The following is a 24412-nucleotide window of genomic DNA, read 5'->3' as shown; positions in this document are numbered from 1 at the left end:
TCAGAAAAACATCATCAAGTTCTTTTTCTTTTCTCTATTTATTTCTTAGGGACCTGTCTTTACTGTTTCATTTTCCAAAGGTGGAGAGCTATTTTCATCCGGAGGTGCGGATGCACAGGTTTGTAAATCTTTCAGCTCCCTCTTTGGTTCAGTTGGAGTAAAGGAATCCAAGACCTCAGCAAAGATTTTTACAACCAGCTAGTTTGTATATGCTAAGATGAGTATTTATGAGTTTACATTTTAATTTAATGCCAGGAAGTCTGCTATTACATAGCTGAAACAATGCCCGTTCTCATAGGTTTTGAAACTCAAACAGCAGTTATTTTCTTTTGGTCATCTTTACACTTAATTGTACATGTAGCTGACACTCACTGAATGCCTGATATTGGTGTGGCACTTTCACTTGAATTATTGCCTAATATTTTGTCTGTCTGTCTGATTTTTCTAATGCTAAGGCTCTTAAAGATGGTAAATGTAAATTTTTTATGTAGAAAAATCTGCATTTATTTGAAATGACCAAAAGTCATTCATAGCCAGACTTACTGAATAAAGTGGACAACATGATTTTGAGCTTTAAAAAAAAAAATTAGAGGATTTAAGGTAATATGAATTTAATATGAATTGTCACCTGGACGCAAAGGCAATTCAAAATGCTCAATCTTTCCCTCCTTAAAAAAAAAAAAAAACTATTGAGGAATAGTATTGTTGTTGAAATATATATCTAGCCTTCCTGACTATTTTGAGAGACAATTCTGTATATTTATTTTTTAAAAAATCCGTTCTATTGCTTATACATGCAAATCAATAACTGCCAATGTGGTTCATTTCCTTAATAGGTTTTATTATGGAGGACTAACTTTGATGAAGTTAATTGTAAAGATGTTGTTAAAAGAAATCTCAAAAGATTACATTTTGATTCGCCACCACATCTTCTTGATATCTACCCGAGAACACCACATCCCCGTGAAGGAAAAACTGAGGCCATTGAAGTGAGTACTTTGTACATATTGGCGCTGCTCTTTGTAAGTGTACATTTTGGGCTTACTGGTCAACTAGATACTTGAAATTGTACTTAATTATATAAAATCTAGTCCTGCCTTAAAACAGCAGCACTTCGAGAAACAATTATTTTCACTAATAAAGCTATAAATATGGTAGGGTGTAATAGTTCTAAAGCCTTTCATATTTGCTTCTTGAAGGCTTAAGCATGAAACTTTAAAGTTGTGTGAATAGTAATAGGAATGAGGAATGAAATCGAAGGCCCCTGGTGACTGTGAAGTCTGAACAAGCTTACTATTCTAGATGTGCTTAGGGAGCTCGTGTGATGGCTGTCCAGAGAACAGGGATCAAGGACAAGAATTTTTATAACAGTTATTGAAACAAATATCTTCACGCCCTTTTATAGCAAAACAGTCATGTGGATGTAAAAAGAAGAGATTCGCACATTAAACCTAATAATTGAGACCATTTTACTATTTGCTTACATATGCAGAGAGTGCCAAAAAAAATGTATACACATTTTCAGAAAGGAAAAAAACTGTATTAAAACTGTAATACTCAATATACGAGGTCGGACAATGAAGTTCGCGAACTTTCCACCGTGTGCCTTCACAGTGGAAAACAAACGATGAATACAAGTCATGTGTATACATGTTTTTGGCACCCCTGGTATTTTCAAATATGTAATTATCTATTTAGCTGTAGGTTTTTGTTGACAATTTCCCTTAGGTCCTATAGATTTAAATATTCTACTCTCTTCAAAGGAAATATTCATCTTTGCTGGATACTTAGCTGTTATTACTCTATTTCTTTTCATTTTGCATGATTCTCCTTAAGCCTTTTCTTCCCCCCAAGAGTTCGTACCTAATCATTATTTCCTGTTCGTCTGATGTTCTTTTTCAGAATTTACAAAGCCTTTCTTTGCTTTTAGAGTTGGTAGTTTTAGTTCTTTTTAAAAAACTATTTTTTTTTTTCAGTTACAGTTGACGTTCAATATTATTTTGTATTAGTTTCAGGTGTAATTCATAGTGATTAGACATTTATATAATTTATGCAGTGATTCCCCAATTGGTCTAGTACCCACCTGACTCTGTACATAGTTGTTGCAACAATACTGACTATATTTTCTATGCTACACTTTACACCCCATGACGATTTTGTAATTACCAATTTGTATTTAACCCCTTCACCTTTTTCACTCATTCCCTTAACCCCCCTCCTCTCTGACAACCATCAGTTTTTTCTCAGTATCTATGAGTCTGTTTCTGTTTTGTTTGCTCATTTATTCTATTCTTTAGATTCCACATACAAATGAGACCATATGGTATTTGTGTTTCTCAGTCTGACTTATTTCACTTAGCATACTACACTCTAGGTCTCAAATGGCAAGATTTCATTCTTTTTTATGGCAGAGTGTTTTGAGTTCTTAAGACTTATTCCTAAGTGGCAATTCATAGTCGCCTCATGCATTATTCATACCCCCTTCCATGGTCTTGTGTGGAAGTCCCACCCCCCAATCATTTCGTTAATTTTGGTTTCCTTAGTCTTGGTCTTTTCTGTTATCTCAGGTATTTCTGTTAGTCTCAAGGTGTGTGTGTGTTTAAATTTTTAAGACTTTTAAGTTTTTGGAGGTTATTTTTCAGATTTTGTTTAATCTAGTTACATTTTGGGATTTCTGTCGTATTTTTTTCCATGGTAATGTTTATGTCCAGTCCTTTATTATACTTTTGGACCTTTCCAACTTCAAACCATCTTTCCAGTTCTTCAATGGTAAATAAAGTATTTACCATTATGCTTTACTACTTATTCATGCCAATTTTTAAATCATTTTTTTCCCTTCTATTTCTTTGAAAGAAAGAATATAATGTAGTTTGATTGAGGTTCATTACATTTGTGTTTCAGTTTCTATAATGATAGATCTATTTTTGATCCCCCAGGATCATATACAGAGGGTGCCAAAAAATGTGTACACATTTTAAGAAAGGAAAAAACTGTATTAAAATTGTAATACTCCATGTATACTGATGACAAAAGATGAATACAAGCCATGTGTATACATTTTTTTTGGAACCCCCCCACCCCCCCGGTATATTCACATAAAATATATGTGAAGTATATTTTAAGTTGAGTTTCTTTTCCTTGTTTAACCCAACCTGGTTTTCTCGACTCTCGGTGTTTTTGATTCTAGCATTTCTGTGGCTTGGCCGAGCTTAACCATCAGTGTTGTTGTTGCCCTGTCATCCCCTCAGCCACCTTTCCAGAGTGATGGGTGGCAGAGCTGCAGCCTGAGCCCTGGTCTTCTTACTCCTCATTCAGTGATATTTCCATGACACCACACTACCTCACCTGTGGCGGTTCAAGCCATTCAAGCCATTTTCCCTGTGATTTACTGTCAGCCTCAGACCATTTAGGAGTGCTGGACTTTCTTTAAAATGTCAACAAGTTGTCTGAGTACCTCTGTTCTGACAGTGCAGCCAGAAAGCAGTAAACTAGCTGGGTTGCTTTGTATGGCTAGGTCAGGATGACCCCAGCCATGAAAAGCCACTCTCAACTGAATTTTTGACATAAACACTTAAAAAAACCTATTAAAAACTGACTTTTCATCTTGGAGTTAGAGTTCAGTTAATATTGTACAGCATGTTGAGCATTGTGACTGAATTATGTTTGTGGCTGTTAGAAAGTCAGCCTGTGTGTACCCAGTTTAAATGATCTATAAGCACTCATGTTGCTTAAATTAAGTACATAATATGACGTATATTTGTAAAAGTACCTTCATATTCTGGGATATAAAATGCCAGAGCAGTGATAGGATTATGCAGATGAACCACCGATTGTTCAATTTATTTTTCTTTAAAATCTCTTATAATAGACCAAGGGTGTAAAGTTTTCTGGACAGAGAACATATTTAATATTATGAATAAATAACTGTTAAATATAAAATTAGTTTTGATATTAATGTCTGGGTCCCCATAGAGCAAAAACTGTTAGTTTAAAAATAGCACTTAGAATAGACTAGTAAGATTCAGACTAGAAGTGGTGCTATATTCATTTTGATTAAGTAAATTTTGTGGATTGAAGTTTTTCCAAAGCTTTAGGCAAGGTCAGCTTACATGTTACTTTGGAAATATATGAAAATTAGCAAGACTTTTTTTTTCCATTTCTGATTTTGTTTATTAGTGTCTTTTCTCTTTATATCTTAGTGAGTCTAGCCAAGGGTTTGTCAATTTTGTTAATCTTTTCAAAGAACCAGCTCTTTATCACATTACTTTTTTCTATTGTCTTTTTGTTCTCTATTTCATTTAGTTCTGCTCTGATTTTTATTATTTCCTTTCTTCTGCTGACCTTGGGTTTCATTTGTTCTCCTCTTTTTATTTCTTTAAATTGCAACGTGAGGTTATTTATGTGGGATTTTTCTTATTTCTTGAGATAGGCCTATAATGATATAAATTTCCCTCTTAAAACTGCTTTTGCTGCATCCCAAAAATGTTGGTAGGATGTATTTTCATTGTCATTTGTTTCTATGTATCTTTTGATCTCTCCTCTAATTTCTTCTTTGACCCGGTCGTTCTTTAAAAGTATATTGTTTAATCTCCATGTATTTGTGGTTTTTCCTGCTTTCTTTTTGCAGTTGATATCCAATTTCAAAGCCTTGTGATCAGATAATATGCTTTGTATGATTTCAATCTTCTTAAATTTGCTGAGGCTAGTTTTATGTCCCAATACATGGTCTATCCTTGAGAATGTTCCATGTACACTAGAAAAAAATGTATAGTCTGATGTTTAAGGATGAAGTGCTCTATAAATGTCAATTATGTCCATTTCATCTAATGTGTCATTTAGGACTGCTATTTCGTTACTTATTTTCTGTTTGGATGACCTATCCATAGCTGTCAATGATGTATTTAGGTCCCCTAGTATAATTGTGTTTTGGTCAATTTCTCCCTTTAGTTCTATTAGTAGTTGCTTGGTATATTTTGGTACTCCCTGATTGGGGACATAAATATTGATGACTGTTATGTCTTCTTGTTAGATAGTCCCCTTTACCATTATGAAATGTCCATCTTTGTCTCTTGTTACCTTTTTCACCCTGAAGTCTGTTTCATCTGATATCAGTATTGCTACAGCTGATTTTCCTCTGGATACCATTTGCTTGGAGTGACAATTTCCACCCTTTCACTTTGAGTCTATGCCTGTCCTTGTAGCTGAGATGTGTCTCTTGGAGACAGCATATAGCTAGGTTTAGTTTTTTGATCCAATCTGCTACTCTGTGCCTTTTTATTGGTGAGTTCAGTCCATTTACATTTAGGGTGATTATTAATAAGTGAGGATTTCCTATCATTATATCTTTAGTTTTCTGGTAAGACTGTGTCTCCATTGTTTCTGTGCCTTTTTGTTGTTGTCTATTATTTCTGTGTGGTGATATTCTATGATTTTTCCCTCTGTTTCTTCCTTACAGTATGTATTTCGGTTCTGAATTTTTTTTGAGTGGTTACCATTAAGTTTATGTAAAAGAAAGTTTGATATTTAGAGTATTCCATTTTCTTCAGCATGCTTACTTTCTCCATTCCCATATTCCAGTTCAGGCCTTTACTCTCCCCCTTTTTATATTTTGGTTGCCACAAATTGTCCCTGTTGGTGGTCGAATAGCCTCCTTTAGTATTTCTTGTAGTTCAGGTCGTGTATTAGAAAATTCCCTTAGCTTCTGTATGTCTGGAAAGGTCTTTATTCCTCCTTCATATCTAAAGGATATCTTTGCTGGGTATATTATTCTTGGCTCATAATTTCTGTCTTTCAATACTTTGACTATTTGGTTCCATTCCCTCCTGGCTTGCAGAGTTTTTCCTGAAAAATCTGATGATAATCTAATGGGCTTTCCTTTGTAGGTTACCCTCTTCTTTTCCCTGGCTGCCTTGAGGATTCTTTCTTTGTCATTCATTTTTGACAGCTTCAATACTGTGTGCCTTGGAGAAAGCCTGTTGGGGTTGAGGTAATTAGGTGTTCTATTTGCTTCTTGGATTCAAGGATCCAGTTCTTTCCACAAGTTTGGGAAGTTCTCATCGACTGTTTGTTTGAATATACTCTCTGTTCCCTCCTCTCTTTCTTCTTCTTCTGGTATGCCCATTATTCTTATATTGCTCTTTCTGATGGACTCAGAAAATTCTTGTAGAATTCTTTCTTTTAAGTATCAAGTCTCTTTCCTCTTCCATCCATGTCATTTCCAAGTTTCTATTTTCGATGTCACTGATTCTTTCCTCCATCTGGCCAACTCTACTACCTAAACTGGCTATTTCATTCTTCATTTCTTCTATTGAGTTCTTAATCTCCAGAAATTCTCTTCGGTTCTTTTTTAAAATTTAAATCTCTTTGGTAAAATGTTCATGTTGTTCTTTGATTGTGTTTCTGAGTTCATTAAACTGCCTTTCTGTGTTTTCTTGCATCTCGTTGAGTTTTTTCAGAACTGCAATCTTTAATTCTCTGTCATTTAAGTCACATATTTCCATATCTTTAAGTTCATTTTATGGAGACTTTTTACTTTCTTTCTGAGCTGTCTTGTTGCCATGGTTATTCATGGCAATTAATGATTTGTTATTTCTCTTCCTAGACATCTGCAGGAGTAGGTTCTGCAACAGGTTGATAGGAAGAGGTCTTTCTTTTGTTTTCCAGTACGTGTTGGTAGACTGTTTTATTTTCTCTCTGATTGCAGCCTTTCTTTCTCTCTCACACTATAGTGTTATGTTTTCTCTGCACTATTCCAGCTTCTCACACAATAAAGCGATTCCCTGAAAGGCCGGTTTCTCAACTCTGTTAACAGTTCACCTTGGTCATAGGGTGCCGCATCCGTGTGGGGATGCGGAGAGCTTCTGAAGTTCCAAAGCTCTTCCTGCACCAGATTCAGAGCCCATGTGTTTCAGCAGTTCTGTTTACTACTTTAGGTGAATTCAGTAGTAAGCCTCTTCGTCTTGCCTGTCTGCTGTGCAGGGAGTGTTTTGTGGAGTTACAGTTGTTCAATTTGTTGTAAATTCCAGGGAAGATTTCCAGAGGCTCACCTCACGCCGCCATTTTGATGACGTCTCCTCCCTTTTTTTTTTTTTTAGGTTGGAATTCATGATTAAAATGTATTATTAGAAATGTGGAATAAATGGCATCTAAAGGATCTAATTAATTTTGCTAACTTACTCTTGTTGCAGTCCCAATGAGTATTTTATGTCTGAGTTTGAAGCAAGATCGCATTCCTGTAATTTGCAATTTACTGTGTTTTCTATGAAGTTTATTTGAATTGTGTTCTTTCATTGTTTTCTGGGTGAGACTTTGGCCTTTCGCAGAAGCTACCCATTCACCGTTCCTAAGTGCTCCACTTATTTGAAGGTGGGGATCCTGTGGTACCAGCTGACTAAATACCTATATAAATGACTAATTCATACATGGATAGACAGAGTGATACCGTGTTTCTGCCAAAATAAGACCTAGCTGGACAATCAGCTCTAATGCGTCTTCTGAACAAAAATTAATATAAGACCCGGTCTTATTTTACTATAATATAAGACCAGGTCTTATATAATATGATATGATATGAGATGATATGATATAAATAATATAAGACCTTGTCTTGTATTAATTATTGCTCCAAAAGACGCGTGAGAACTGACTGTCTGGCTAGGTCTTATTTTCAGGGAAACATGCTAGTAGGCTGCTTTTAGACTAGATGAGAGAAGAAGGTTATGTCAAAGAAGGTCTGAAGCATAAAATCCTGCCCCGGCTGAATGAAATAGACCCCTGGTGTCTTTTCTGTTGACCTAACAGCAGACCCTGTGCATCGCTGCTGGCCTTGGCACTTACCTTAGTTAAAAACATGAGAACAACTTCTTTTTTTTTGGTGGGAAAGAAGCCCAATTTTCAAGTAATTCCCCACAAGTAATTAGCCTTCCCCACAGTCTGCTCTGGCACATCATGAGTCATGCTGACTCCATCTTCTTCTGACTGTCACGAGCTGGGATGCACTGTCCTGTCCCCAGACAGAAGTAAACTTTCCTTTTCGCAGGAGGAACTTAATGTGAGTGACACTTGTATCCTGAGCAGCCCCCTACTCTTGTGCATATTTTGATAGGAAGACAACAGAGTCATTCTGAGGGCTGGTGACAGATCTTGGGACAGGAAGGCATCAAAATAGTTATTCTAGGAGTGTTGCAGAATATTGCAGGAAGGGATTATGGCTAGTTAGTTTAAAAAGAATTTGTTAATAAAATAATTGTGACGGTTTTTAGTTTTGTAATGACCATTTGAGATTACCTTAACGTATAAATTGCATAGAAAATCCTGTACGATATTTAGGATGACGGAAAACTTCCTTTAACTTAACCAAATATTTATGTAATAATATTTTGTGATAGTCTGGCCCTGATTCATTGTTGAAGACTATAATCAATTTAAGTCTTCAAGTTGGAGATTGGGTTTTTAATCTCAATCTTCTGTACAGGTTGAGAACATTACAATTTATTATTAAAACAGTGACCACTTCTCTGGTTCTAACTGTGGTATATATATATGTCTTTATTGTTTTGGGCCTCAATACATGTTATTCAGTGATTACATGATAACAGTAGTAATAATAATAATATCTAACACATACATTATTTTAATTGCTTTACATAAATTAAGTCATTTAATCTTCGTAAAAACTGTGAAAAACACTCTCCAATTTTTATCCCAGGAGAAACTGAGGCACATGCAAGTTAAATCTTAAACCTAGTAAATGGCAACACTAGAATTGCAACCCAGGCACTCCGATTCCATTCTGTACTTTTAACCATTTTGATCTTATGCTTCAATATAATCGAAATTAAATTTCCTCCTGTTAACAGATATTAATTATCTATGTGTTGAACGTTGTACTAGCTTTAGAGTATGCAACAGGGAACAAATGGATTCCTTGCCCTTCAGAATTTGTTAGTAGCGGTGTTTGTGCTCATGGACTAGTAAATATGATGACTCCAGAGAACCTCAGAGTGGAATGGTTCCTGTCAGGTCCTGCAGACGATCCTCTCCCTCAGGCATGAATTCCTCTGTGATATGCCCTGTTCAGTGATGGAGAATTCAGCCTCTCATAAGGCAGTACGCTCTGTTTCAAGGCAACTGTACTTATTAAAGGGTTCTTACCAATAAACATGGAGAACTGGAAGGTACTGTTAGTATTCCTGGAGTTTGCAAACAACTTAATTGTGAGTGTCACCCCCCTCAACATATTTTCTTTTTGGAGAAGACTGTATACTTTTGCTTAGTAAGAATTTCCTGCTTTTAATGTATGCGGCAGCAACTTGTGACGCAATACAGTAAAATACTGTTACTTCAACAGTTTTCCAACTTGTAGAAGTTCAAGGATTTCTCTATGAGAGATGCTGACCATTTATTTCCATGATTTCCATGCTTTAGATTTTTTTGAACAGTTCCAATTTCAGGTGGTAAAACCAGATTGTATTTTTCACAGGTAAACAATTTCATTTTTCCACTAGGTGGCAGTAGTTAAAAGAGAATAAAATGCCTGCAATCTTGGACAGCTAGTAGACTGAAAGGAAAGTAGGTCATCCTCAGGTTTCTTATCTTTGCCTTAAGTTGGGACTCAGAGCTGATAGGAGGGGGCTGTGTGTTCTGTTCTGTGGAACAGCCAGAAAGGAACAAAGGTGTTGACAGGCTGAGCAGATAGCCCCCCCCCCCCCATTTCCACCCTGCACAGTTTTAATCTCTTCTAATCTCTTTACTGTAGCGCGGAGATGACTAGGCACGTAAACCTCCACCTCTAACACAATTGGCTGGATAATTATAAAAGTTTCTTAATATTTCCCAAACTACAGCTATGCCCATCAAACATTATCAGTGCTTTTAAAATCGTTCAACTGCTCTCACCTCGTGCTCAGTCCTCATCAGCACCGCCGAGAACGGTCGCAGTGGTGTCCTGCCTGTTACTCCTGCTGTATTCTTGATACCCAACAGATTCTCTGTCCAACGAATCTTTCTAAAGCACATTTTAGCCTCCACTTTCTCTGTGCCTTCCCCAATTCCTTCACAGTCTGACCCTTGACAACCTCTATTATGTGCGAAGTCCTGTTGGCATTCACCTCTCTGCTCAGGAATGCTTTTTACCTCATCGCTGGCTCTCTGTTTCTGTCTTTGTTTTTGTTTTCTGAACCTTCTTTAATTTCACTGCGACGTTTGACCGTAGTCAAATGGTATTTCCGTGCCGCTGACTGAGGTGTTCAACTTTACCCCATGAGCTCAGTGTTTCAGAAAGAAGTTTAGGAAAGCAGATGTACATTTTTTTTATATTTCTGTGTTTTTCAAGAATGAATAACAATGGGAAATTTTTATATTTTAAAGTAATCATTTAGTTTAATAAAATGTAGCACATTAACTGTATTTACTTAAAAATATAAATACTGTAATTATTCTAGGTGGATTTTTGACACATTTTGGAGAAAAAACTTTAAATCAATTAACGCAGTGAAGGGGTTTTAAAGGAGCCCTCTTAAGCTGTTTCTTCCATGGGAAGCCTTTCTCACTAGGCTCAGTCAGTTTCCTCCTTGAGGTTCTTCACTGCACTTATTGTTGGTACCACTCATGTCACAGGGATGAAATGTACTTGTTATTCATGATGTTTAAATATTTGGTGATGATGTGGTTTCAGTTTTGTGTGTGTGTGTGGTGGTGGTGTTTGTTTTCAAATTTGGAAATAACCTCCCTCAGAAGTAGTTGCTGCTCTAGTTAATGATTCCCTTGCTTTTCTTTTTGATTTACTATTTGCTATATATGTTTGAGTCTATAATTAGGTATTATTTAGTTTTTGATGGTTTTAAAATTTATGTAAATGAAATCATACTAAATATGTTTTCCTATAGCCTACTTTTTCATTTAACATTCAAATCCTAAGATTCACATGTATGGACTCTGCATCCATAGGCTGTTGCACGTAGTTGTATTTCATTCCTTTCTCTGCTATATATAGGATTCCAGTGAATTTACCACAGTAGTAATTCCTACGATTTATGTATTTATTCCACTGTTAATAAATTTGGGGGGATTTCTGGTTGTGGGTTTTGGTGGTGGTGGTGGTGTTTATTTTTTGCCATTACAAACCTTGCTGCTATAAAGGGTTGGCATCATTGAGCTTTCTAGTTTTTGCAGTTTAATAGGGGCCAAGTTATATTTTGCTTTAATCCTTTCTAATTACTAATTTTCTGAAAATCTCTTCGTATACTGGTTAATTGTCAGTTTTACTTTTCTATATTTTTTTCTTGGGATTGTTGTCTTTTTCACATTGATTTGTAGGCATTTCTTATATATTCAGATATTTGCCCTTTTTCAGTTTTAGACATCATACTCTCTCCTTCTGCTCCATTATCTGATTGTTAACTTTGTGGTGTCCATTGTTAAATAAAAATCCTTAATTTTGATATAATCAGATGCATCAATTTTTTTTCCCCTTATGGTTTTGCTTTTGTTTAAGATATCTGTCTCAACTCTGGGTCATAAATGTATTCTTATACATTTATTCTTACTAACTTTATAATTTTGACATAATGCTTAGGTTTCGAGTTTATCTGCTATCCACCTTTGTATGTAGTGTTAGGGCAGCAAGCCATATAGTGAGCCAGTTTTCGGAATTGTTGATTTGTGGTAGTATTTTCCTCTATTGATTTGTGGGACTATTTTCCTTTTATATGTATTTTCCATATATACAGGGCTCTGCATCTGAGCTCCTTACAATATAGCTCTCTATTTTGTTAAGTCTTCTGTAGTGTCCTGGCATGAGTGTTATTCTTTTTTTCCGTAAAGGTCATACACATCTTTGTATGTTTGTCCTAATGTATTTAAATTTTTTTATGGTATTGTAAATGATATCGTTTTAAAATTTACATTTTATAACTGTCTTAAAGTGCAGACAATTGATTTTATATATTGATTTTCAAGTTGGTAAACGCTCTTATTAGTTCTAATGATATAGCTGTAGATTCTTTTGGAATTTCTCAATAGGCAATTATATCTAATGACAATTTTATTTCTTCTGTTCCAATTCTTACATCTTAACACCTTTTATTTCCTTGTCTTAATGAACTGGCTAGGATTTTTTCCTGCATCTTTTGAGGTGGGTCACTTTTTTAAATGATTTTTTAAAATCCCCTTATAGGTGAATTATATTGATTTTCTAATGTAAAATCAATTTTTTATTCCTGGAATAAGTTCAGCTTAGTCATGATGATCTTTTTCTTTTGCATTTATAGATGTGCTAGACTAATATTTTGTTTAAATGTTTATATCCATGTTAATGAATAGACCAATATACTTTAATTTTAGAATATATTAGGAAATACCCTATAAGTTGTTAGAAGTGGCATCCAGTTTTTTATGGTATAAAAATCTAATATTAATCTTTCTTTTGTATATAAACAGATTGATCCAAAGCTTGAGGTAATGGATTTGCAGACCTCTGCTCCCCCTGTTGTGGATGTCCTTTCTTTTGATTCTCCCACAGTAAGTTTTTTGTTGTTGTTGTTTACATTTAAGTCGTATTTAATTATTTGGCACAATCCATTTTCCTTAAAAAGTGTAGGAGAGAAGCTGAAAAGTGGGCTAAATAGCGTAATCTTTTAGCATAGAAATGACCTTGTATAGAAAGTCCTTATTTACAAAGTGCCCGAAGAGCCACTAGGGGGAGCAGTGCCAACTCCAGAACAGCCTTCAAGTTGAGGACCTGAGCTCAGTCTCCTACATACTCACTGCTTCCCCTCTTCTCAAGGTGCCACCAGGGGACTTTTCTTTTGCTGTCACAGAACTTCCTTCCTTGTTAATTGCCTTTCAGAGGAGTTAAGTTTACTTCTGGTCTTCTCCTGAGAAGCTACAAGGAAAGCATCACTTCCCTTTGTTTATTCTTCCTGAGGAATTATGCAGACATTAAGAAATATTTCTAATACTTGCAATTTTGTTTATAAAAATTCCATACAGATAATTTATTCACTCAGTGGATCCAGTGGATCTAGAGTCTTCAAAAACTGAGTCTCAGCCTTTTAATTTGAGTCTGTTCACTTTTGCGAGGCGACCGTTGTTGCCATGGATTCTAGTCAGTGCAAACCAGTCATAAGAGCAAATGGGAGGCGTGGTCTCTGGTGACACTACTGTGGTGGTGTCAGTGTAGTTAAATATTTGGGGTAAATTATTAATGCATGACCAAACAGGAAAACAAACAACAAAGCAAACACTGGATATTGGTGGTGACAAGTAGTACCTCAAGGGGTCTGTGGTCGTTGCTCTTGCAGTGTTCGTGTTTATAAAATACCCTACTAGCATTTCTGCATTAATAACTTACTGATGATATTAAACATTAACTAGACATCTAATTCTTGCCACAGAGCTTGGCTTATACTAGGTGCTCAATATATTTATGTGCAGTGAATTACTCAAAAGGCATGCTGTTGAAGTTGACAAATTCTGGTGTGTTGGGGTTTGCCCCATAGTGAGAGGAGAAAAAGATTGGTGGTTTTGAGATGTGTTGCCTTCTTATGAAGTAGTCAGTAGACTAAAACTAGGTGTCCCTGACCTAGAAGATATCAGATTATCAAAACCCTTGGGTCCACATTTTAAGACTCACTTTCCTTGACGGGACGCTTCAAGCTTTACAAGGCGTCATGACCTGAGGGGTCCAGATATTCTCAGCAGTGTGCTATGGAGGGGGACATAACTGCCACCTGGCAATTGTCCATCCTTGAATAGTAATCCAGAGGTGCCAAAGTCAACTAGCCTACATTCCAGGACCCTAACTCAGGAGTACAGTGTATGTGGCACTTCTTGAGGACAATTCTGTGTAATGCACACATGACAAATCTGCGGTTGTGATACAAAACAGAATAATAAGACTGATGACTACAGTTATTATCCACCTAAGGGAAATACTAGATTAAATGATATGAAATTGCCATTTTGTATGTGAAATGGTCTAATATCAGTGATTCCCCATGGTTCAACCCAATATGTAAGCATTAAAAGGAAGATTCCACTGTTACTTTGAGTTGTGTGTTCAATAGTACATAAAAAATAAAACAAACAAGGAAACACAGGAAAACAAAAATGTGTTTGCTATCAGTTGGTTCGGGATTAGGTTTATGAAGTCCCATCCAGTTAGATTCTTTTATAATCTGGAAGATTACTGCTTGCCTCTAGGCAAGACATAGAAACTCCTGATTTTATATATTCTGTTAGGGCATAGATGCTCGTAAAGCATTTAGATTTTTATAAATATCTCTAAAATGCTTTCCTTTAAATTTTATTTTAAATTTCTTTTTCTTTTGTTCTTTTTAAGTTTTTCTTTATTTCTATCCACCCCCCACCCGCCTTCCTCCTTTGGCAGCCATCAGCTTGTTCTCTATATCTGTGGGTCTGTTTCTGTTTTGTTTTGTTTATCCATTTATTTTGTTTTTTTTAGATTCCACATATAAGTGATACCATGCAGAGAATTTGTCTTTCTCTGTTTATTTCAGTAGCATACTACCCTTTAGGTGGATTCAATTGTCGCCACTGGCAAGATTTCACTCTTTTTCGTTGCTGAATAATATTCCTGTGTGTGTGTGTGTGTGACATCTTCTTTATCCATTCACCTATTGATGTACATCTAGGTTGCTTCCATAGCTTGGCTTTTACTAGTAATGCTGCAATGAACGTAGGGGTGCATGTATCTCTTCAAATTAGTGTTTTTGTTTCCTTTGGATAAATACCCAGAAATGGAAAAACTAGATCGTATGGCAGCTCTATTTTTAATGTTTTGAGGAATCTCCATACTGTTTTCCATAGTGGCTGAACTAATTTACAATCCCACCAAGAGTGCACGAGAGTTTTCTTTTCTCCACATCCTTGCCAGCATTTATTTTATTTATTTATTTATTTTAATTGGGAAATATTGGGGAACAGTGTGTTTTTCCAGGATGTCAAGTGTTATTTTTCAGTCTAGTTGTGAGAGGCACAGCTCAGCTCCAAGTCAAATCGTTTTCAATCTAGCTGTGGAGGGCGCAGCTCACTGGTCCATGTGGGAATCGAACCAGCAACCTTGTTGTTAAGCGCTCGTGTTCTAACCAACTGAGTCATTGGGCCGCCCCAGCATTTCTTATTTGTTGATTTATTGATGATAGTCATTCTGACAGGTGTGAGGTGAAAGCTCATTGTGGTTTTTAGTTTGCATTTCCCTTTGTAGTGTTGAGCATCTTTTTGTATGTCTGTTGGCCACCTGTATATCCTCTTTGGAGAAGGGTCTATTCAGGTCCTCTGCCCATTTTTTAATTGGATTGTTTGTTTTTTTGGTGTTAAGTTGTATGAGTACTTTATGTATTTTGAATATTAATCCCTTATTGGATATGTCCTTTGCAAATATCTTCTCCCATTCAGTAGGTTGTCTTTTCAGTGCATTTATATAATACATATGACATAATATATATATAATATGTATTAGCTCATTGATTGATATTTGGTTAGAAAATTCAAGTGAAATCACTTTTAACTATTTGCCTTCCCATTAATCTACTGGTAAGTAATTCTTAATCTGTAGTCTTCTCTATACATTGGCTGCTTTGCTTTCTTTTTTTTTTTTGCTTCTGCACAACAGATCAGACATAATTGTGAGGAAAATTTGTTTCTACTCTGGCATGAAGCACAATTACATTAAATATTTGTGGTGTGAACTTTGCATGTGATTATAGTTTAAAAACCCAGAGAAATATTGGAATCCAGTAAAAGCAGTGTTTAAAGGTGGTTTTGATTTTTGTTGTTGTGGTTACTATTTATTTTGGGATTTGTTTGGTTTTTGTAAACTAGAAGAAAGTTTCCTTAGAAATTCACTTCATCAAGATGGGACATAAAAACGATTATTCTTTAAACCTTAATTTGTCAAATTTTTTAGTAGGATAAAAGCAGGTTTGTTATGGTCTAAGAGATAGTTGGCTTCTCTTTCTGCTTTGGCTTAAGTTAATATTATGGTCAGGAGGATTTATAAATGTAAGTGTACTGATATCTTATCTATGCTCTGATGCCTTCTTACTGCAGAGAAGAAATTATGGCATACAGTGGAACAGTTGGTATCTTTGTGACTTGCACTTGTGTCTCTAATTCCAGGCAGGACATTTGATACAATATTTCCACATCAAATAAGCTGTTACCAATCTGCATTTCTAAAGCTTTGTTTTAAAACCTGTTTCTGTGAAGTCATGTACTGGCTGTCTTACAGACATAGTTTAATAATGTTGATCTCAAATTCTTGAGTCTTTATTCTGACTGTGTTGTCACTTATTATATACTGATTTTCTAAAGATTATTTAGTTCAAGATTCCCTTGAATCTTTTAATTTTTTCATTTATTCAGGTACAACTAGACCTGGGTTTTGTTTTCAAAATTGTGTGAGGTCATTTGGCGTTAGCATTGACATGTGATGTAGCTAAGAGCTAAGATATTCCATTCCCCTCCTCCACATCGCACCCCCATCCCCTTCCCAGAAGACCAGCAGCAAGATAGGAATTTCTCCTCTGTATCCTCATCTAAAGTGTCTTTTCAAAACACTGTAAAGAAAATTTGTTTAAAGCACTCTGGGATTATGAAAATATATTTTTATTTTTAGATAAACCATATTCCTAAGTTTTCACATATTAATTTTATGAGTCCTACAGATGAACAAAATGAAATCGATAATCTTGCTAGTGTTGCTCTGATTGTCAGAACAGTGAACTCTTCTCAGAGAACTGAAGCAGTGTTCTCATCTTCATTCTGTCAACCGTGTAGAGAATATGAATATGATCTATATGCCTTTCTTTAGAATGAGGGACAATGTTTCCGATCAGATTAATTCTTTATAATAAACTGAGAATTTATGATTACATCATAGAAGAATATCAAGGTCTACAGTCTTTAGTTGCTCCATCAGGCGAAATACTTAAAGCCGGACCACATGGAAGCATTACATGAGGTGCCAAGGGAGATGACAAGCTGGTTCCTTGAACTTAAGAAACTTACACCTTAGCCAGATAGAAATAACAGTATGAGAAATAAGGGGCAGAGCAGGCGGGAACATCTGCTAGGAGTGAGACAGCTGGCGATGTGGGCCATGCCAAAGAGATGGATGAAACTGTTGCCGAGTTTATCAAGAGGACCATCTTGAAAATCCCAATGACTAAAATGAAGACAATCCTAAACGCCTGGGATTTTTTTGTCTGCAAATCAACTACAGACCGTAACCTTCCGGAAGAAAAAGGAATCTCTTGCTCAGGATTTGGTTCTGCTTTGTGAGGAGAATTGTGTGAGGCTTACAATTGCAGACATCATTTGTACTCAATTTCATCAGCACCAGAGAGTTTGGGGTGTTTTTCAGATGGCTAAAGAGCCAGATGAAGACACTGACCTTTCCAATATGGAACAGTTCAAAAGTTCATTTAAGAAAATTCTTCAGAGGGCATTAAAAAATGTGACAATCACTTTCAGAAATGCTGAGGAGAATGCAGTATGGATTCAAATTGCCTGGGGAACACAGTATAGAAAACCAAACCAGTACAAACCTGCTTATGTGATGTATTATTCCCAGATGCCATATGCCGTCATTTCTTTCTGCCGGCTGAGAAGCAATACACCCCTTCTGTGTCAGTCACTGACAATTGCTAGCAAACACCATCAGATTGTGCACATGGGCCTCAGAAGTCGCTATCTGGACTCTCTTAAGGCTACTGTCTTTAAACAGTATAATCCGAACTTTGAAACTCACAACTCTACAAGAAAGAAGACTTGGGCTAGATATAAATATGGATTCAAGGATCATTCATGAAAACAGAATAGAAAAAGACAGAGTCCGAAGAGTGACTCAAGAAATTTTTGGAGACTATTTTCAACCAAGACTAGAATTTGCACAATGTAAGCTTGAAACAAAATGCAAAAGTGACTTAAATGGGGGCATCTTGGCTGAAAGAGAAGAACCCCTCCGGTGCCTAGTAAAGGTCTCCAGCCTGCATCTTCTGGAAGCACTGAAATCCTTGGCACCAGCCGGTGTGGCAGATGCACCACTTTCTCCATTGCTCACTTGTATACCCAGCAAAGGAATGAATTATTTTAAAATTAAAGATAAACAAGATATATGTGGTTTTGCAAGTGTAGTATCTCCTTGACTGTGTTGCATACCTATTTCAGTTAATGGCTTACTGACTAGCTTCTGTCTAAAAACTTATGTTTTAGAAATTAACCCTTGATATTGACAATTTAGAAATGTTCAATATAATTATTGTGAATGATTCTTTCCTCTTACACTATGTGCTCCCCCCCCCCCCCATATCCTGCAAAGTACAGCAGCTGTGGATCTTTAAGATGTGACAGGATGACCCTTTTCTCACTCCTATTTCTCCTTGATCCTGGATAGGCCTGGTTCCAATTGTTCATTTTCAGAGACTTTCTTGTAAGCCTTGGATCACAGAAAGAAGCACCAAGAAACTATACCCAACTCAAAACTTGCTAGGAGAATCATAAAATTGGTCCATTCATAGGGTAGAGTTGGGTCCATTGAGTTATAGCAGAAGATAGCATATCAGATCATTCAGTTATATAAAATAATGGTTTTGTTGTAAATATGATACTTTTCATAATCTATTTTATCACATATGGCATTCAAACTGACCAATATTATAGTGATTTATGAATAAAGATATTTAAAAAAAAAGAAATAAGGGGCAGTTTTAATATACTGGATGCCAAGTATACATGTTTGTCCAATGAAAGGTTGTTACTGGGAGTGTTCAAAAAAAGATCATTAATGAGCTAGAGGAAACTAGAGGATTTCTCTAGAAGAAAACCTTTGACTAGTTTTGAGCTGACCAGAGGTAGTTGAAAATAGATGTGGACCACGGTAATAAAAGCACATGAATCTAGTTTGGGGTCTTTAAGTTGTATAACTCAATGGATAGCAGACGTGGTAGCATGCTGGGAGCACATCCACTCACACACATTTTTGGCTCTCAATCAGTATTTCTTAAGTAACTATTCTGTGCCACTCACTGTTCTTGACTTTTGAAAAAGTAAACAAAACAAAAGCACCTGCCCGAGAGATGCCTACATTCTAAACAACAGTGGGGAGACAAGCAAATCACAGGTGGGAAAAAAAATAGACTATGTAGTATAGTAAACTGAAAAAAAAATGCAAAAGTGTAAAAAGCACTGCAGGGCAGATAGGAAGAGGGGTACATTTTAGATAGTGGCCAGAACAAGAATCACATTAGTGGTGACATTTGAGTGAAGAGCTGGTGGAATGAAGGGAACAAGTCGTGTGAATATCTGGAAAGGGCAGGCAAGTGGGAGCCTGGGGAGCCAGACTGCGAGGGAGAGGGGAGCCGCGGAGGGTGTCTTTCAGAGGAGGGACGTGATGTGACATGTAAGAGGTTCCACTCTGGCTACTGTGTTGAGAACGAGCTGGGGGTAGGGGGTTAGTGGGAGGGGGGTAGAGGGGAACAAGGAAACGAATTAAAAAGCTAATGAAGCAATTGGACAGGAGGCAATAGTTGCCTGACTCAGGGTAGGTAGCAGAGGAGGTGATGATAAGTGATGGGATTCTACTTGTATTTTGAAGGCAGAGCCAAGAGGATTTCCTGACAGATTGGATGTCAGCTGTGGGACTCCCTATCTCCTTTCCCCAGGGACACTAGGTGTAGCCCTGAGTAATCTCAGGAGAGCCGGCATTATCTCCTGGCTCAGCACTGTTTTGCCAGGGGGTTGCTGACAGAAAAAGAATTGTGGTTTTTCTGTCTCCTTTTCTAGGACCAGGAAAGTGCTCAGCTGAAGCAATGCAAGAGATAGTCTGCTGTCTCTTTGTCTTAGGGAAGTACAGTGGTAAAACACTCTCCTCCTTCCTAGACATCATTTAGGTTTGGATTTTTTAGCAAAGTGCATTGGTTTCCCTTTTGGAAAGATTTTTGCATCAACCTAGTTTTAGGAAGAAAAAAGTTATACACTTTCATGGTGGTTGTCATATCGTACATGATTATCTGAATAATATGAATGTATTGACAAAATATGTGGACATACAAAGAGTAAACTTGCAGATACAGAGAGGCTATTTCCATGGATGTTGTGGCAACCATTTGTCCTAGTTGCTAAACAACATTGCATAACCAGTTAAAGAGTTATTCCAGTTCCTAACTGCTTATGTAAGCAAAGATTTGGAAAGAACTTACTTGAAAGAACACAGTGTATGCAAACCTAATGTCTTAAAACTAAAATTTATAATTTTGAAAGTGTAAGATGGCAAGATGCAATTTATTGCCCCAGATTCCCATTTCCATTTCCAGGTAAATCAATAAAAATTATGTTGCACAAACCTGCTTTCACTACTTTCCTCTATGCTAACATTCTTGGATTTGCATATAAGCAGCCTCTAAATACGAAGGTAGGTGAGCTTCTTTTTAAAGTTTTTTAACTTTGCAACAGTTTATAAGGTGACATTTAATTTGTAAGTTTAGTGCATATGCTTTCTGAAACTAGGTATGTTTGTTTGTAACTTTGTTGCTGCTCACTAAGCTTTAGGAAGCTTTTTTATGGTCTCTTTAGGCATTGGTTCAGTGGCCCTGCCCTATCTGTCTCCTGCTGCTCTAAACATTTGAAAGGAAATATACATAAGCATTTGTAGAATCCATCTCTGGACTCACTAACTGGTGCCTTCCACAATTGTTTTTTTTTAATTTTTTTTTAAAATTTATTGGGGTGACAATTGTTAGTAAAATTACATAGATTTCAGGTGTACAATTCTGTATTACATCATCTATAAATCCCATTGTGTGTTCACCACCCAGAGTCAGTTCTTCCATCACCATATATTTGATCCCCCTTACCCTCATCTCCCATCCCCCACCCCCCTTGCCCTCTGGTAACACAATTTGCCCTCCTTTTAGCCAAAGCCTTTTAGTCTTAATTTCTAACGATAGTGAATATGTCAAGTGATTGGATACAGTAATATTTTTTGTCCAGTGACTCAAAAACTGAAGTGTAACTGTAAGATGCTTGTAGGAGTGACAGAGGAATTCTTATCAGAGTTGACAAATAGTGTACAAACTGACAAGAAAAAAAATTCTGAGATGTTCTAAACGAAATTATGGCGGCTGGAGAATAAGAGAAAAAGAGCATTAGGCGGTTAGCCTGTTAATGACTAGGGGCGCGGCTAACAAAATACAGCTCACATTCCTGAGTATATGTTGGAACTTTGAATTAACTTCCTGGTGGCTATTTCCACAATCACCTAAAAGAGAATAGCCAGGCGCCACTGAACCCAAGGAGCCCCAGCTTCTTACTTACATATGACCTTTCCTGACTGGCAAACACCACTTCCAAACAGGCTCTGCACCTATCCAGAGATTAGCCCGCTTCACCTTCTTCCACCCGCCTTATAAGTAGCCAATGTAAATTCTTTCAAAACAGCTTGCATCTTTCTTCCCCAAAACATAATGCGTTAAAGGATGGTGGACATGGTACCTTTTCCACCTGGAGCTGCTGCTGGTGGTTTAGAGTTCATGCCCCAGAAAATGGTCCTTTATGGCCCAATAAACCCTCTCCTTTACAAAGCCTTTCAGCCGTGGAAGTGATTTTTTTTTTGTTTAACATATCATTGCCCGTTGACATGGTAAGAAATAAGGTAATTAAATTGTCAAAGGCATTTAAAAAATAAGAAATACACCACAATTAATAGAAGTAAAATTAAAAATACATTTTAGCAGATCTCTTACCATTTAGAAACAGAAAATACATTTTTTTTCAGATACAAATTATTTTAGAGATAGGAGAGAAAAATATTAAGATGGAAGAGACTACTTTCAAATTAGTTATATCCTTGCTTTTGCAGTACATCATGACCCACATGTTATAAAAATACCAACAGTTGTGGATGTGATAGCTGACCTTTAAATGTATTAGGATTGTAAATTTAAAAGAAAATGAAAACTTTTAGTCCGTTAAAGGAACATGGCACTTCTCTATTTTTCAGATGGAGATCTGGAAATCTGTAAAATTTCATGTGTAGATTAAGATATTGCCACTGTAAAAAGAGATAACAGTGTGGGTCAGAGGTTTTCTTTCCTCCAAATAAAATACAGTTTTTGATGAAAATCATAATAATCACTAAGTTCCATGTTTGGTTTAGCTATACTGAAAAATTTACTAATTTGAGCTTTACTCCCTTTAACTTTCATGGTCACAGGAAAAGAAAGCTTACATTAATAAGTTCCCTCCTACCAAAAATTTTATACTAATTAAATTTTCTAAAAGATCCCTAGTTAAATAATACCTTAAACAATAAAGGTAGTCCTTATACTGTTGGCAAAAGTGATCTAGGACTTGTGGGGGCACAAAAAGTAATTTCCTCCCACCTTCTAAGTTCTTCTAGCTGGACTAATAAATTAGCACGAGACAGATTAACAGGAGAAACTGTCCAGAATTTATTACAGCTGTACATGTGAGGGTTCCGGGAGAATATGAGACCTGAAGAGGCACTGGGCAACTGAGGTGTATATGCCATTCTAGAAAAAGGAGACAAAGGCAGGAGTCTGGGATTTCCAAGGGAAAGCAGGGTAATTCACAGGTAGAGGAGAAAGAAGGAGCAAACCTGTGGGCCACCCAGAAACGATGGGACACAGAGGAAAGTTGGACAGACAGGCTTTGCTAGATTTCTCCCTGTCTGCCACACCGAGTTTATGTTATGACGCTAAGGTTGTGCTCCCTTCCTTTCAGCAGGTTTTCTAGCTGAATTCCTTTTGGCAGGTTGGGGGGAAGGTGAAGGTTCTTTCTGAATCTTTTGTTCTTTTTTTAATAACCAGCTTAAAATCAATCCCAAAAGGCATATTTTGGGGTGGCAAAACTTTCATCACCCTCAACTTAATAACTTTTCTAACTAATGGGTGTGTGTGTGTGTGTGTGTCTGTGAGACAGAAAGAGAGAGAGAGAAAGGAGAGAGAGATTCTACAAAAGGATTTTATAAAACATGCTATTTGGGAGCCCAGCAGAGAAAATACTTTTTAGAATTTCCTTTAGAATATTAGCACATTTCTGGAAACTGAGGTGTTGAAGTTCCAGGTATTATTTCTGCCAACTTCTGGATATTCTAAAATGTGGCTCCCGACTGCTGCCATAATATCTATCCCAGGCCTGGGATGCCTGGGATCTAAGCGGTTCCCACAGCTGAGACTGAGGCATGCCGAAAATGCCGGACAGCTCTCAGCCCACGCATCCAGTAACAACTGGTTCCTTCCTCTTCCTGTGGAAGAGCAACATCCTCTGAGACGATAAGAAATGCACCCTGAGGAATGCAAGAACAGCAGCGAGCTTTTCACACAGGAAATTACTAAGGTAGCACTCTGCAAAGTGCCCTCTCCTGGACTGTCAGACCAGAATGAGCTTCCTGCTGACCCTACAGGGTGGTTTCATGCCATTTGTGGTTGTGTTGGAGTTTCCTGGACAATAGTGACCTTAGCTTTCATCTGTTCTGTACATCTGGACCCACCTGGTTTGCAGTTGTTTGGTGCTGCTTATACAGTAACGCTAAGTTGCCTTTGCTCCGATCTTTATTCAGCCACTTGACAGCTGATTGTTTGGTGGAAGTAGTGACAAGTCTGCTAAAGTGAATTCTTCGTTCAGTTCTTGATGCTTTATAAAATCAGGTTATGTAAAATACATTAGGACTTGAGAAAGATTAAAAACCTCAATCTGAGTGAACTGGCTGTTAAGGCCCGGTATTGGTCCTTGCCTAGTTTTTTCTGTATCTTTCAATTTCCTTGCTTTTACTTTCTAGGATAGTCAGGCTAGTCAGGCATCAGTAGAACATATGATCCTGTGTACACAATCATACATCCTCTTTTGTTTTAAATCAATCAGCCCACCAACCCCCTCATTTAAAAATTCAAATTGCCTTGAATTGATTTTTTACAATTAAAGAATGTTTGGGTATACTTTGACCTCCTATTGTCCTCCTAATTCCTACAGTATTTTCTTTTTCCTTTGCTTGAGGTAACGATGGCCACTACGTAGTCCAGTTTTTATATCGTATGTACTTTTTAAATTGCTTTCCAAATCACTACAGAATTTTGTTAGGTTCCAGTGTTTTTGGTGGCAAAATTCTTTTACTTTTAATGTATTTGTTTGGATTATTTTACCAAAGCACATAAGAGTTACTTGTTGTTTGTTTTGAGTTGAAGAGGAGATGGAGAAGGAATGTCAGGCATTTCCTCTTCCTTTTCAGAATGTCTTTTTAATGAACATTCTTCTTCCCTCCTATGAACAAACCATCTCAGCTCTCAGTGACAGGCCTCTAAGTGTTTAGTTTCTAACAATCCAACCCCTTTTCTTTGTTCCCCCAGACCTAGAGAAGTAGTTGCTTCATGCA

General features: G+C 36.8%; 1 protein-coding gene and 1 pseudogene across 7 annotated transcripts in view; both read left to right on the top strand.

The window, feature by feature from the left end:
• Positions 1 to 24412, top strand: part of POC1B (POC1 centriolar protein B) — a 141671-nt gene that overhangs the window by 47318 nt on the left and 69941 nt on the right. For all 7 annotated transcript variants that reach the window (XM_019742146.3, XM_019742145.3, XM_074325301.2 and 4 more), the window contains exons 8-10: positions 50 to 118; positions 837 to 989; positions 12439 to 12519. In XM_019742146.3, the coding sequence (XP_019597705.1) occupies positions 50 to 118; positions 837 to 989; positions 12439 to 12519 (303 nt within the window). The remainder of the gene's footprint in view (positions 1 to 49; positions 119 to 836; positions 990 to 12438; positions 12520 to 24412) is intronic.
• On the top strand, positions 12530 to 20329 carry LOC109449159 (centromere protein N pseudogene; annotated as a pseudogene).

This window comes from Rhinolophus sinicus, chromosome 1, assembly GCF_057876585.1.
Source record: "Rhinolophus sinicus isolate RSI-liver-muscle chromosome 1, RSI-T2T, whole genome shotgun sequence".
Lineage (NCBI taxonomy): Eukaryota > Metazoa > Chordata > Mammalia > Chiroptera > Rhinolophidae > Rhinolophus > Rhinolophus sinicus.
This window is presented reverse-complemented; position numbering and strand designations above follow the sequence as displayed.